The following is a 13,759-nucleotide window of genomic DNA, read 5'->3' as shown; positions in this document are numbered from 1 at the left end:
GAGCGGGAGCCGGTCTGTATGTGGGATCCGAACCCTCGGACGGGAGCGCTGCCGCGCTTCCCAAGCGGCGCACTATCCAGTGCGCCACCGGGCCGGCCCAGCATCTCTTACCTCTAACAAATGACAGTTACATGCTTTTTCCCCTCCACCCTATCATTTTGACAATCAAAAAATTTCCAGATTTCCATAAAGCCCCCTAGAGGACAATACCACTCCCATGGAGACCCACTGCTTCATAGAAAACTCTATCTCTGGGCCCAGCCCTTGGCGCACTCGGGAGAGTGCGGCGCTGGGAGCGCAGCAGCACTCCCGCCGTGGGTTCAGATCCTATATAGGGATGACCGGTGCGCTCACAGCGCTCACTGGCTGAGCGCGGTGTGGCCGGTCTCAAAAAGGACAAAAAAAAAAGAAAAGAAAAGAAAACTCTATCTCTGGTCATAATTGGTCCATCCCCTATGTGAAATGATTGGATCGTGCCAGCTCTGACATGATGTGACTTTGTCCCACGAGATCATCAGTTGCTTGGGTATAATGCCATGCATTCTGAGCCGACCTAAGTCCAAGGCAAAAGATGCAAATTGTAAAACATTTCTTTGAATACAGTATAAATTTCTATTAGCCTAAGTAATCACAAAATGGGACAATTGGCTTCTTAAGTTACTAAGCTTTTACTGCTTCAAAACTTCACTAAAATTTTTCTAAAATGTATTAAACCAAAAATGAAAAATACTTGGCTAAAATATATTAGGCCATATTTGGAGACAGACTATATTTACAAAGTGATTCTCAAACAGAGAATATACTGACTCTTTGGAAAGGAAAAAAACCATCACGGATTCTTAAGAATATGAAAGTCTGGTCTGAGAATTACTGACTTTAAAGTATTATTCTAATGGTTTAGGGGACACTCAGCTCCTAGCTGAGGCTCCCCAGAATTGATATCAAACTGATAAGTCTGGCTGCCTGCCCCCAGACAAGAGCAAACCACTCAAAAGTCAAATGTTGGTGAAAATGGAAGTCTACTTTTATTCAGGAATACCAGTGACCTGAGGAGAGATGGTAGCTAACCTATCTCTCTGGTAAATCTGAAGGAAAATGGCCAGACTAAAGCCATCTCAATGATTCAGGTTTACTGAGGGTTTTTTTTAAAGAGGGGGGTCTGGGAGTGGAACGTGGGAAATGAAAAGCAGGAGGGAGGGGCACATGAGCAGCAAGGGCTTCATGCGAGGTCTCAGGTGCAAAGTCTCGCCCAGACTCTTTCTGGTTTCTGCTCTTGTCCTTGCTGCTATCTCAGGATCCTGCTGGAGGCATGGAATCAGCATAGCTTTATTGATGTCTTCCTTGGTTTCCCTTGGATAGAACATGCAAGTCTGCAGCTTCAGGCTGGCCGAAAAATAACTTTACGTTCATGTAAATAATGTCATCTTACCCTATAACCAAGGTTCAAAATCTCAAACATGAGAGAAGAGGGAACTCAGAAATGCATGCCAAGAAAAAAAACTGTCCTTTAAAAATCTTTTAGAGCTCGTGTGGTTTTAGGTCCCAATATGGGTTCAGTCCTGCTTACTCCAATACTAAGAAAATGTCTTTCAATTGCAAATTACCAAAATTTTATCTGTATAACCAGTACAAGGACTTCTTTTTAGATATTCATAGAAATGAAAGCATAAAATAAAAAATTTCTTGTAGAATTTGTAGACTTTGGAGAATACAGCTGTGGATCTCAAACTGAATGTTTAGGGCTGGCCCCGTGGCTCACTCGGGAAAGTGTGGCGCTGGTAGTGCCGAGGCCACGGGTTCGGATCCTATATAGGGATGGCCAGTGCACTCACTGGCTGAGCCTGGTGCAGACCACACTGTGCCGAGGGTTGCGATCCCCTTACCGGTCCAAAAAAAAAAAAAACCTGAATGTTTAGAATATACAGTATAACTCAACCCCAATTCTACAAAATTGTTTGGCAGTGTAAATATAGAAGACCTAGCTGAATTTCTGTTGATCACAGTTTCTAGAAAAGTTCTGAATTTTATAATGAACAAGTTGTTATTGTTGACCTACCACGTGCCCTGCACTCTGCTATATGACATAAAATAAGAAAGGGAAAATAATAGACACCATTAATCTAGTGCTTAGAATATCACTTTAAATGGGTTCATATATATGAAGAACTCAGTTTATAATCCTTCACTATTTTCCTTTTGCTTTTAAGCTAATGATCAAAGTACAGTGGCACCCACATGGCCTTCTATAGTCTGGCTCTTGTCCAGCTCTCAAGCCTTGTTTTTACTATGTTTTCTAGAGTTCTCTTTCTTCTATCTGTATGGCCTTTTCTCGGCTCCTCAGAGATAGATTTACTCTTGCCACAGGGCTTTTGCCCATAATGTTCCCTCCAGCTCTTTACCAAGGTAATCCCCTCTCATACTTTTGTTTTATTTTGGTTTTGGCAGCTGGCTGGGTACGGGGATCCGCCTTGGTGTTATAAGGCTGTGCTCTAACTGACTGAGCTAACTGGCCAGCCTCATCCTTAAGATTCCAACTTAATTCTACATCCTCAGCAAAGCTTTCTCTGAGACCTTGACTTCCCAGACCTTGACTTCAGTCAACTCCCCCTGTTATACATTCCCATAACAACATGTATCTCTCTTCCTAGGACAGCAATTGAATTTCACACTTATTCCTGTGGTTGATTAATGTCTTTCTACCCAACTAGACTTTAACTTTCATGAGATATTTGCACTTTGATCATTGTTTTTCATGTCACCTAACACAGTACCTGGCACTCAGAAGTTCAAGAAATATTTGTTCAATGAAAGAATAAATCTATTATTGTACAGAATATGAGTGGAGATTTAGGGAATTAAAGTAATTTGCCGAAGACCACATAGCTAATAAGTGGCAGAGCCAGGATTTGAACCCATCTGTCTAACTCCAGAGCTTAAATTTTTACCTGATATTCTAGATCCAATGCTTCTGAAACTGTCAGTGGTTGGAGGAGCAGTTTTTGGCATTCTTGTTTTTTTAATTTCTAATCAACTATAGACTGATGCTTTTGTAAAATACTTTTATCACACGTGTGGATGTGTGCCAATGCCAAATTATTATAAAAGTATCTAAACCCTTACTCTTTTTTTTTTTCCCTGGTGGCTGGCTGGCATGGGATCCGAACTCATGACCTTGGTGTTATAACACTGTGCTCTAACCAACCAACTGAGCTAACCAGCCAGCCCCTTCTAAACCCTTACTCTCAAACATCTGTACTTATCTCATCACAGACCAGCATTGGTATGTAGGCCACACTTTGAGTCACTTTAGACCAGCTCTCAGGGAACAGGACATAATGTGTGTCACTTTTGTAGACCTGTGTACAGAGTTGTCAACTGTACAGTATAATGAGGCCAAGAGGAAGACCAGAGAGAATTTCATGGGGAAGATCGGTCTTGAAGAAGATTTTAAGACATAATAGGGTAGCATTGTTAAAGGAGAGGGCACTAGAGCACTCCCAGCATATGGAGAAGCTAGAATATGTATAGGGTGACAAGGGGACCCTGAGGTTACTGACTGCTTAGTTAGGTGGTTTGTACTGAGGAGGAGAGAGGGCACCAAACACAGTTTTCTTGTGTTCATTTCTGTCTGTAATCTTTTTTTCACTTTTCAGGAAGGATTTCTATTAATTTAAGGGCTATTTTTCCTTTTAAACAACCTTTTTTTTTTTTTTTTTTTTTTTTTTTGGTCTTTTTTGTGACTAGTAAGGGGATTGCAACCCTTGGCTTGGTGTCGCCCGCACCGCGCTCAGCCAGTGAGCACTGGCCATCCCTATATAGTATCCGAACCGCGGTGGGAGTGTCGCTGCACTCCCAGCGCTGCACTCTCCCGAGTGCGCCACGGGGTTGGCCCCTAAACAACTTTTTTTTTCTTTTTTGTCTTTTTTCGTGACCGGTAACGGGATCGCAACCCTCGGTGTCACGCCCGCACTGCACTCAACCAGTGAGTGGACCTGTCTCTATATGGGATCCGAACCCTCGGCGGGAGCGCCACTGCGCTCCCAAGCGCCACACTCTACCGAGTGCGCCACCGGGCCGGCCCTAAACAACTTTTTAAAACCTGAAAAAATTAGTATTTTGATCTCTTCTGTTTGGTATTTGTATCTTAGTAACATCCACTTGTTGTATAGCACTCTATTATCTCTTCACAATCAACTGTGTTCTAATATCACCAAATAATTTCACTTATTCATTCAATAAGTGCTTATTAAAGCTTACTAACAGTCTGAATTCCGGGTGGAGTTTCTATTTGTTGTCCATGAGATTATAACTCTCTCAAGTCCTATGCTTATTTCTGTGTAGGTATTAAAAAGTTCCTTCTTCTATCCTCACTCTTTCCCCCTCCTCCCACCCCCAAGTCTTCTAAGCAGTGTCCAATTGCTACCCTTTTCACTCAGAGAAATTTCCTTCTTAGCTCATTATGAAGTAAGAAAAAGCTGAGTCCCAAATGTGCCCTCTTTAGAAATCTTTATTTGTTCAGAAACAGTCACTTCTGAAAAATATTTTTTTGAAAACCTGATTGTTAATTATGTTATATTGGTTTTAAGGACACTTGTATTTGGAAAGTTTCTACACACATCTGTTACCAAATAGGCCCTCTTTGTGTTTAAATAGGTCTCCTACTTTATTCTGTTATTTTCTTCTAGTGTTTCACTTTTAAAAATCTCATTGTCTTGGTTGTATTTTTCAGTCAGGTCCTAATTCGAAGCAGAGTCCTCAGGGAAAATGGAAAATACATTCCCAAACAGGTACTCATTTATCTTTTATTAAAAAGCTACACAATTCACTGTTGAGGGTAGTAGATATCTGAATGTTTCATAAGGGGACTCTTGGAAAAGCTAAAGGTTGGCAACTAAGTAATTAAGCTGTGGCCTGGTGCTGTTTACTGTCATTGTGACCTCACCCATCTTAGGAAATTGCTTTTAAATGTGACTCAGCTAAAGTGTCAGGTCAGCTGCCAAATAGGCTGACAGCTCTGAGTGTAACTGCATATTCCAAGGGCCTTCTGACTAAACCTCTGGGGAGTAATTTGACAATTTGCTATGTCACAGTTCTGAGACTTAAAAAGCTTTTTTTTCTACTAGTCTTTCTTGACACGAAAATATTACTTCAACAACCCAGAGGATGGATTTTTCAAAAAAACTAAAAGGAAGGTAGTGCCCCCATCTCCTATGACTGGTATGTTTATTCCTTTCTCTCATCTTTAAGGAAGATTTTTAACATGAGTTTGGGTGGGGGGACCAGGGAGAGTGTTGTTGTATTTAAAAGATAGTAATCTAAGGGACCTTAGAAATCATCTAATACAGTGTCTATAGTAAGTAGAATTCTCTTTTTAAATAAATCTTCTGGGAACCCCAGTGCATAAAGTAGATTTTTTTAAAAAAAAGCTCTCAGCTAATGGAGTGGGGAGGCCAGAGCCATTATTCCCGGTTCTCTCCTCATTGCATTCCTCAGGACGCAGAGCTCTGTGGAGCAAGGCTGAAAAAGCATTCCAGTCCCAGCTCCCACCCAATGCCTGGATCCTATTGCTGTGCCAGCTTCTGCCTGAAGGACGAAAAGCTCATACTTCCCAAGATCAGCCATTTCGTTGTCAGACATGTTGTCATGTCTTGGTCCATCCTACAATTTTTACTCTTACAGATTTCTTACTTGCACTGATCCCAGTCATGCAAAAAAACCAGCTTATTTCAAAAACAAAATATTTTATTGTTCTGTGTTGACTGTCCTCTCATTTTAGGACTCATTTCTTTAGGTGAGATAACCAGCTATTTTAAATCCATACAAAAGGTACTGGAATTATTTTAACAAGTCTTGAAGAAAACAAAAGACCAATAAATATATGAAAAGATACTTGACCTCACCAGTCATCCACAGAATACAAATTAAAACAAGATGCCCTTTTTATCCCATTAAATTGGCAACAATTGAAAAGATTGACCAAAGCCACTGTTGTCAAAGTCAGAGGAAGTTAGGCCCTCTCACCACTGGTGGGGATGCCAAATGGTGGGGCCTTGTCGAAGGACAGTCTGACAATATCTATCAATTTTAAATGTACAAACCCCTTGACTCAGAAATTCTTCTAAGAATTTCTCTTATAGAAACATTTACATAAACATGCAGATTTAAGTACAAGATAGTTGTTCTCAGCATCATTTATTGGCAAAAAAAATTGGAAACAGTCTATAGGTCCACCCAAAAGTGGTACAGTCACACAGGGGAATTCTATGCAGACATTGAAATATTGAAGGCTGGCTGGTTACCTAAGTTGGCTAGAGCGCAGTGTTATAACACCAAAGTCAAGGGTTCAGATCCCAATACCAGCCAGCTGTCAAAAAATATATATATACATATCAAGAGATAGATATTATACCAATGTGGAAATACCATCCATAATATATTAATTTTTTAAAAATTGAGAAGCAAAATAGTAAGCATAGTATTCCTATAGTGTGTGTGTGTGTGTGTGTGTGTGTGTGTGTGTGTAAATTATTGTATGTATATAGAAAGATGTAAAGATATGCAACGAACAGTTAAAAGTGTTTAGAGCGGGCTCGGAGGGACTGTCTACATCTTATGTTTCTATGTCATTTGAATTACTTTTATAGTGAACTTGTCTTTATCTAATATTTAATTAACTAAAGATTTACAGAAAATCAGGAAAATGTCCCTGCCAAAAGGTAAAATCAGCTGGTCTCTTGTGCTCTTGTCTTAGATCCCACTATGCTCACAGACATGATGAAAGGGAATGTAACAAATGTCCTCCCTATGATTCTTATTGGTGGATGGATCAACATGACATTTTCGGGCTTTGTCACAAGTAAGTTACAGACCCAGCAGACTGCATGTTTACTTCATCAGTGTTCCTGTCCCATGTTTCTATTCAAAGAAATCCAAGTGCTGCTGAGGCTAGTATCACAGGTCTTATGTATTCTTGTGGAAACCAATTACATTCTTTGAAAAAAAAAATTTAGTAGGCTGTAATTTTATGTTTTTTGTCCCAAATTGATTCTAAATTTATGATATGGATGTCTTTTTCCTAGTAGAGACTCGGAGTGACTTGCTAGTTTGTACTGAAAACTAATTTGGTATTCTAGTTGAATAGGATAAAGGGAAGCCTGTTTCTATTTTGACTTCATTTGCTACGTGTTGGGGTGAGTTTTCTGTCTATCTGTTCATAAGTCAATTTGATTTTAATCAATTTGGTTTCTTAGTACAATTCTGTTGTGTATATATTGCATTTAGGGTTTAATGGGTCAGTGCAACTTTTTTCCAGATTTAGGTCACAGATCAGTTTGAGTTCCTGCTTCCTCAGCAATCTAGAAGCTGGTATTATTCAAGGAAACTAGAGCAGAGTGACATTTTGGTGTTTTTTCTTCAGAAATTGCCACAGATTTCCTTGTGGAAATCATTTTCCAAAAGCTATTTGGCACAGAGTTCCCACCTCTTCGGGGAAAGAATATGTGCTTAAACTGTTCTAAAAATAAAACAGCTCAGAGTGGTTGTGATTTTTTTTTTCTTTGCAGCCAAGGTCCCGTTTCCGCTGACCCTCCGTTTTAAGCCAATGCTACAGCAAGGAATTGAACTACTCACATTAGATGCATCCTGGTAAGAGCTTTCTTTTATTTAATGAAAACACAAGTCAAAATCTAAAACCAGCATCTCTTAAAGATTAGAATTTCCAATTTGTATACTTCACTGGAATAGGTTTCTAAAGTTTTTTTCATCAAAACTACACTCAAAATGCCACGGGTGGATTATGACAACATGAGTCTTGCAAAAGGAGAGAATATGTCAGCCTCTTTTCTCTAGCTTCTTGGGGTTTAGGAATGCAAGGGTGGATGTGTTGATCCCAAAAAAGTTTGAAGATTAAGCCAGAAACTGGTCAAGCAAACCTTTTTAGCAGTCCCCTGGAGCTTATGGGATATTTGTGGTTGTTTTTTTTCCCCAAAATACATTATTACCAATGATCACATTAATAGTTTTTGTTAGTTCCAGTCACTGTGCTGTTTTCCATATATTATTCTATGATCATAGCATCCTATGAAGTCTGTGGAGGAATGGAGATTTGACTACAAAGTCTGTCCAAATCCAGCACTCATGTTTTATTTACCAGTGTTTGGGGTTTTTTTGGCAGCTGGCCAGTACAGGGATTGAACCCCAGACCTTGGTGTTATCAGCACCACACTCTAACCAATTGAGCTAACCAGACAGCCCACTGCTGTTTTTGGTTTTTTGTTGGCTGGCTGGTCCAGTGATCTGAACCCTTGACCTGTATTTTTAAATAGTAAAATAATAAAACCTAAAATATGAAAAACTTAGAAAACAATGCTACAGTGTCTGGTGCCCAGTAATGTTGTTTTATTTGAACTCTCCAGACTGACTGGCTATGCCTTCCATAGATGGGCATAAAAAGAAGCCAAACAAGAAGAGGAGGAAGTCTTGGGGCTGGCTAGTTACCTCAGTTGGTTAGAGAGTAGTGCTGATAATACCAAGGTCCAGGGTTCCATCCCTGTACCAGCTAGCCACCAAAAAAAAAAAAAAAGAAGAAGAAGAAGAAAAAGAGGAGGAGACGAGTAATAGGCAATGGGGTCACCAGTGGTAATCTTGACTAACTACTTGGTTTGAGCAGAGCCATCTCTGGTTGTAAAGGAGGGGCAGGATAGACCAGATGCTGGGAGAATCTTGGCTGTACACAGCTCTACTGGAGGAGAAGCACTGTGCTTTCTATGAGTGGCATGATTCTGTTAAACTTTTACCTTCCAGTTTTATTTGCCTTCCAGTCTAAACAAAAACTTCATGGGTTGGTATCTTTTCTCAGTGTCTGGGCAGGTATGTGACTGGCGTCCTCACATGGACAAAGGGGAGTCTAGAGCCTCAGTGTACAAGTTCTGTTGTAGATAGAGCAATGACATTACATACAGATGGGTCATTTACTCACCTGCAGCCTGATGGAGTAGCCAGAATGGACTCCTGCTATTATGTCACCCAAGTATTGAAATGAAGTGTAGAATCTTTCATTTACGTATCATTTTTCATATTCCTTTTAGTTTTTATTATTTGCAAACATAGTTATTTTATGGGGACAGGGTAAGAAACCTAAGGAAGCCTTGGGGATAAAGTTCAAATTTGAAATGGCTCTTCCAGTAGCAGTAGTCCTCAGTGTTGCAAGTATTTCCTGAAAGTCACCTCTAATCCTTTCTTGTAAGTATGGAATATACTGACACCTATGATTTCCTCTAGAGAATGGGATTCAGGACAGGAGGCCTCCTTCAATTTTTATTTAACATACTTCCGTATTGGTAAGACTGCCTTAACAACTTGTATTTCTTCCTTTGGTTGTGGTTTGGATGAATATAGCCTGTCCCAGGGGATTTCTTTTTTTTCTTCTTTTTTCCTTTTTTTTTGTCTTTTTCCGTGTCCGGCAACGGATCGCAACCCTCAGTGTCGCCCCCGTACCGGACCGGGACCAGCAACAGGATCGCAACCCTCGGTGTTGCTCCCGCGCCTCGCTCAGCCAGTGAGCGGGAACCGGTCTGTATGTGGGATCCGAACCCTCGGCGGGAGCGCTGCTGCGCTCCCAAGCAGCGCACTGTAGCAGTGCACCACCAGGCCGGCCCCCCCAGGGGATTTCTTTCCATACACTGAACATCCTTGGTTGGTAGAAAGATGTGAACTACATTAATTTCTGAAAACAATAACTACCTACACTGTTTCCCTTTTCCCTTGCTAGGGTGAGTTCTGCATCCTGGTACTTCCTCAATGTTTTTGGGCTTCGGAGCATTTATTCTCTGATTCTGGGCCAAGATAATGGTAAGAAGCATGTCAGGTTTAGTAAACAAATACTTCAATAGGTGAATCAACCATACTAGACTCAGAAAAATCATACAGGTTATGCTATTTGTTAGCATAGTCAAATATGAAGAAGTATTCCTTAAGTTCCTGAGATACTCTGAAAGAGTCTTAAAAATTCCAGGGGTCAAACTAAGATCTAAATTCTCCCTGGCAATCACTGGAACAATATTTGGTTCCCGAAAGTCTGAAACCTTCATGTGAGGGATCCAGCACCAGCAATGTAAGCCTGTAAATCTGAAGCTTAAAGAAGGCCTGGTTCAGTCAGTTAGTTTGTTGACTAGAGTCCTTGCCAGTACTAATCCCAGCTCTCTTATTTAATGGCTGGGACCTCAGACAAGTTACGTAACCACTCTAATCCTCTGTTTGCTTATCTGTACATAAGGACCTTCACAGTTTACCCGTGGAGTTGTTAGGAGCAGATGAAAGCACTTAGTGAAATACTTGGGATATTGTAATAGTTGCTCAATAACGGTGGCTATTGTTATTGTTGTTGAAATTTGAAATAAAGTTTAGAGCTTCCTTCAGTTATCTCTCTCCTCCTCCTGTTGTCATCCCCATTTTTCAGGAATGGTAAAGTGACTTTCTCAGGGTCATATAGTCAGTGGGTGACAGGGCCAGTCAGTGAACTTGTCGTCCAGTTCTCTAACCCGCTACTGAGCAGCTATAAGTTCTGTGTGAGGCCCCCTAGTGCTGGGGTGCTTACCGAGCCTGGCACTCATGTAAGTGTGTCTTGTGCTGCAGCCGCTGACCAATCACGAATGATGCAGGAGCAGATGACTGGAGCAGCCATGGCCATGCCTGCAGACACCAACAAAGCTTTTAAGGTACATGTGTTTTGCTTTCCAGAGCTGTGGTGAGGCTCTGAAATGTGTTGCTGGAGAGTTACTTTAACATTGGATTCCATGCAGTGTGTGTAGTGTGGTTCCATCATTTGAATTTAAATTTAGCAAAAATATAGTTTACATGATTCTTCTTGAGGCAGAATTATCTATTAGGTAAATTGAAGATTTTTAGTACTTTTACTTGTTTTTAAATGCTCACCCGAATTTAATTCACACTATAAATGAAGCTGTATAATAGTCAAATCAGAGGTACCAGGTAAACATTTGGAATATTTTGGACCTTTTTGGACCCCATAGACATCAAATGTAAATTGTACTTAAAAAATCAATACTTAGAGCCTTTTCATGAAAGGATTCTGGAATTTTTAAAATCCAGTATAATTTTTGTACAACAAAATCTCACTGATTTTTCGTGATAAAAACTAGAAATAGAAGGGAACTTCCTCATCCTGATGAAGGAGATTTTTGAAAAACCCACAGCTAGGGCCGGCCCGTGGCTCACTTGGGAGAGCGTGGTGCTGATAACACCAAGTCAAGGGTTAAGATCCCCTTACCAGTCATCTTTAAAAAAAAGAAAAAGAAAAACCCACAGCTAACATCATACTCAGTGGTGAAAGACTGAAAGCTTTTCCCCTAAGATGAAGAACAAGACAAGGATGTCTTCTCTTGACGCTTCTATTCAACATTGTACTGGATGTTCAGACCAGGTCAGTTTCACAAGAAAAAGAAATAAAAGTCATGCAGATTAGAAAGAAAGTAAAACTCTCTCTTTTTCAGATGACATGGCCTTGTATATAGCCTATCCTAAGGAATCCACAAAAAAACTATTAGAGCTGATAAACAATTTCAGCACTTTTAGAATATAAGATCGGTATACAAAAATCAGTTGTATTTCCACATATTGGTAATGAAGAATCTGAAAATGAAGTTAAGAAAACAATTCCATTTTAGGGCCGGCCCATGGCTCACTCGGGAGAGTGCGGTGCTGATAACACCAAGGCCCCGGGTTCGGATCCTATATAGGGATGGCCGGTTTGCTCACTGGCTGAGCATGGTGCTGACAACACCAAGTCAAGGGTTAAGATCCCCTTACCGGTCATCTTTTTAAAAAAAAACAAAAAAAAAGGGCTGGCCCAGTGGCGCACTGCTATAGTGCGCCGCTTGGGAAGCGCGGCGGCGCTCCCGCCCGAGGGTTCGGATCCCACATACGGACCGGTTCCCGCTCACTGGCTGAGCGAGGCGCGGGAGCAACATCGAGGGTTGCGATCCCGTTGCCGGTCCCCGGTCCGGTACGGGGGCAACACTGAGGGTTGCGATCCGTTGCTGGACACGGAAAAAGACAAAAGACAAAAAAAAAAAAAAGAAAAAAGAAAACAATTCCATTTATAATAATATCAAAAAGAATAAAATACTTAGGAATAAATCTTAACACAAGAAATGCAAAATTTGTGCAGTGAAAATTACAAAACATTGCTGAAAGAAATTAAAGAAGACCTAAATAAATGGAAAGACACCCATGTTCATAGATTGGAAAATTTAATATTATTAAGATGGCAATACTCCCCCCAAATCAATTTGCAGATTCAACACAGATCCTATTGAAATGCCACCTACCTTTCTTACAGAAATTGATCAGAAGCTGATCCTGAAGTTCATATGGAAATGCAAAGGAACCAAAATAGCCAAAAAAAATGTCGAAAAGAAGAAAAAAGTTGGAGGACTTACACTTCCTGATTTTATTTTATTTTATTTTTTTAAAAAGATGACCGGTAAGGGGATCTTAACCCTTGACTTGGTGTTGTCAGCACCAGGCTCACCCAGTGAGCCTACCGGCCATCCCTATATGGGATCCGAACCCGTGGCCTTGGTGTTATCAGCACCGCACTCTCCCGAGTGAGCCACCGGCTGGCCCTGACTTCCTGATTTTAAAACCTACTACAAAACTACAGTAATCGAAACTGCAGTACTGGCATAAGGATAGACATTTAGATCAATAGCATAGAAATTGAGAGTTCAAAAAGAAACACATACATTTATGATCAGTTGATTTTCCAGAAGGGTGCCAAGACAGTTCAGTGGGGGATGAGTAGTTTTTTCAACAAATGGTGCTGGAAAAAGGACATTTACATGCAAAAGGATGAAACTAGACACCTACTTCACACCATGTACAAAAATTAAGTCAAAATGGGTCAAAGACCTAAGTATTTCGTGATTCTACTTATATGAAATATCTGGAATAGGGAAATTCATAGGTTAGTGGTTACAGAGGCTTGGAGGAGGGGACAGTGGTGAGTTATTGCTTTCTGGGTATAGAGTTTCTGTTTAGGGGGATGAAAATTTATGGGAATAGTAGAGATGGTTACACAACATTGTAACTATAATTAATGCCACTGAATTGTATAACTAAAATAGTTAAAAGTGGCAAATTTTATGTTATATGTATTTTACTACAATAAAAAGATTTTTAAAAATTTTAAAAATATGTGTGTGGGGGGGTATATATGTATGTGTATGTATGTAGATAGATAGATAGATAGATAGATATAGATAGATTTTTTTTTTCTTTTTCTTTTTTTTAAATGGCTGGCCAGTAAGTGGATCTGAACACTTGACCTTGGTGTAAAAAAATAAAAATTTTTAAGTGGGTCAAAGACCTAAACTTAGTTAAAACTAGAATACCCTTAAAAGAAAATATAGCTGTAAATCTTTGTGACCTTGGATTAGATAGTGATTTCTTAGATATGACAATAAACACACAAGCAACAAAAGGAAAAATAAGTAAATGGGACTTTGACGAAATCAAAACTGTTATGCCTCAACACTATCAAGAAAGTGAAAGACAACCCACAGAATTTGAGAAAATGTATACACATCATCTATCTGATAAGGGTCTAGTATTCAGAATATATAAAGAACGCTTAGAGCTCAACCATAAAAAGACAATCCAGTTAAAAAATGAGTAAAGGTGGGCCGGCCCGGTGGTGCACTGGATAGTGCGCCGCTTGGGAAGCGTGGCGGCGCTCCCG

General features: G+C 40.2%; 1 protein-coding gene across 1 annotated transcript in view; it reads left to right on the top strand.

The window, feature by feature from the left end:
- EMC3 (ER membrane protein complex subunit 3) overlaps positions 1-13,759 on the top strand; it is a 21,344-nt gene that overhangs the window by 3,779 nt on the left and 3,806 nt on the right. Inside the window, exons 2-7 of the mRNA XM_008577494.1 lie at positions 4,730-4,787; positions 5,124-5,217; positions 6,752-6,856; positions 7,563-7,644; positions 9,770-9,849; positions 10,633-10,715. Coding sequence (XP_008575716.1) covers positions 4,730-4,787; positions 5,124-5,217; positions 6,752-6,856; positions 7,563-7,644; positions 9,770-9,849; positions 10,633-10,715 — 502 coding nt within the window. The remainder of the gene's footprint in view (positions 1-4,729; positions 4,788-5,123; positions 5,218-6,751; positions 6,857-7,562; positions 7,645-9,769; positions 9,850-10,632; positions 10,716-13,759) is intronic.

The sequence above is a fragment of the Galeopterus variegatus genome, unplaced genomic scaffold (assembly GCF_000696425.1).
Source record: "Galeopterus variegatus unplaced genomic scaffold, G_variegatus-3.0.2 Scaffold1520, whole genome shotgun sequence".
In the NCBI taxonomy this organism is placed as follows: Eukaryota; Metazoa; Chordata; class Mammalia; order Dermoptera; family Cynocephalidae; genus Galeopterus; species Galeopterus variegatus.
The sequence above is the reverse complement of the archived record's forward strand: the minus strand, read 5'-3'. Positions and strand labels throughout refer to the sequence as shown.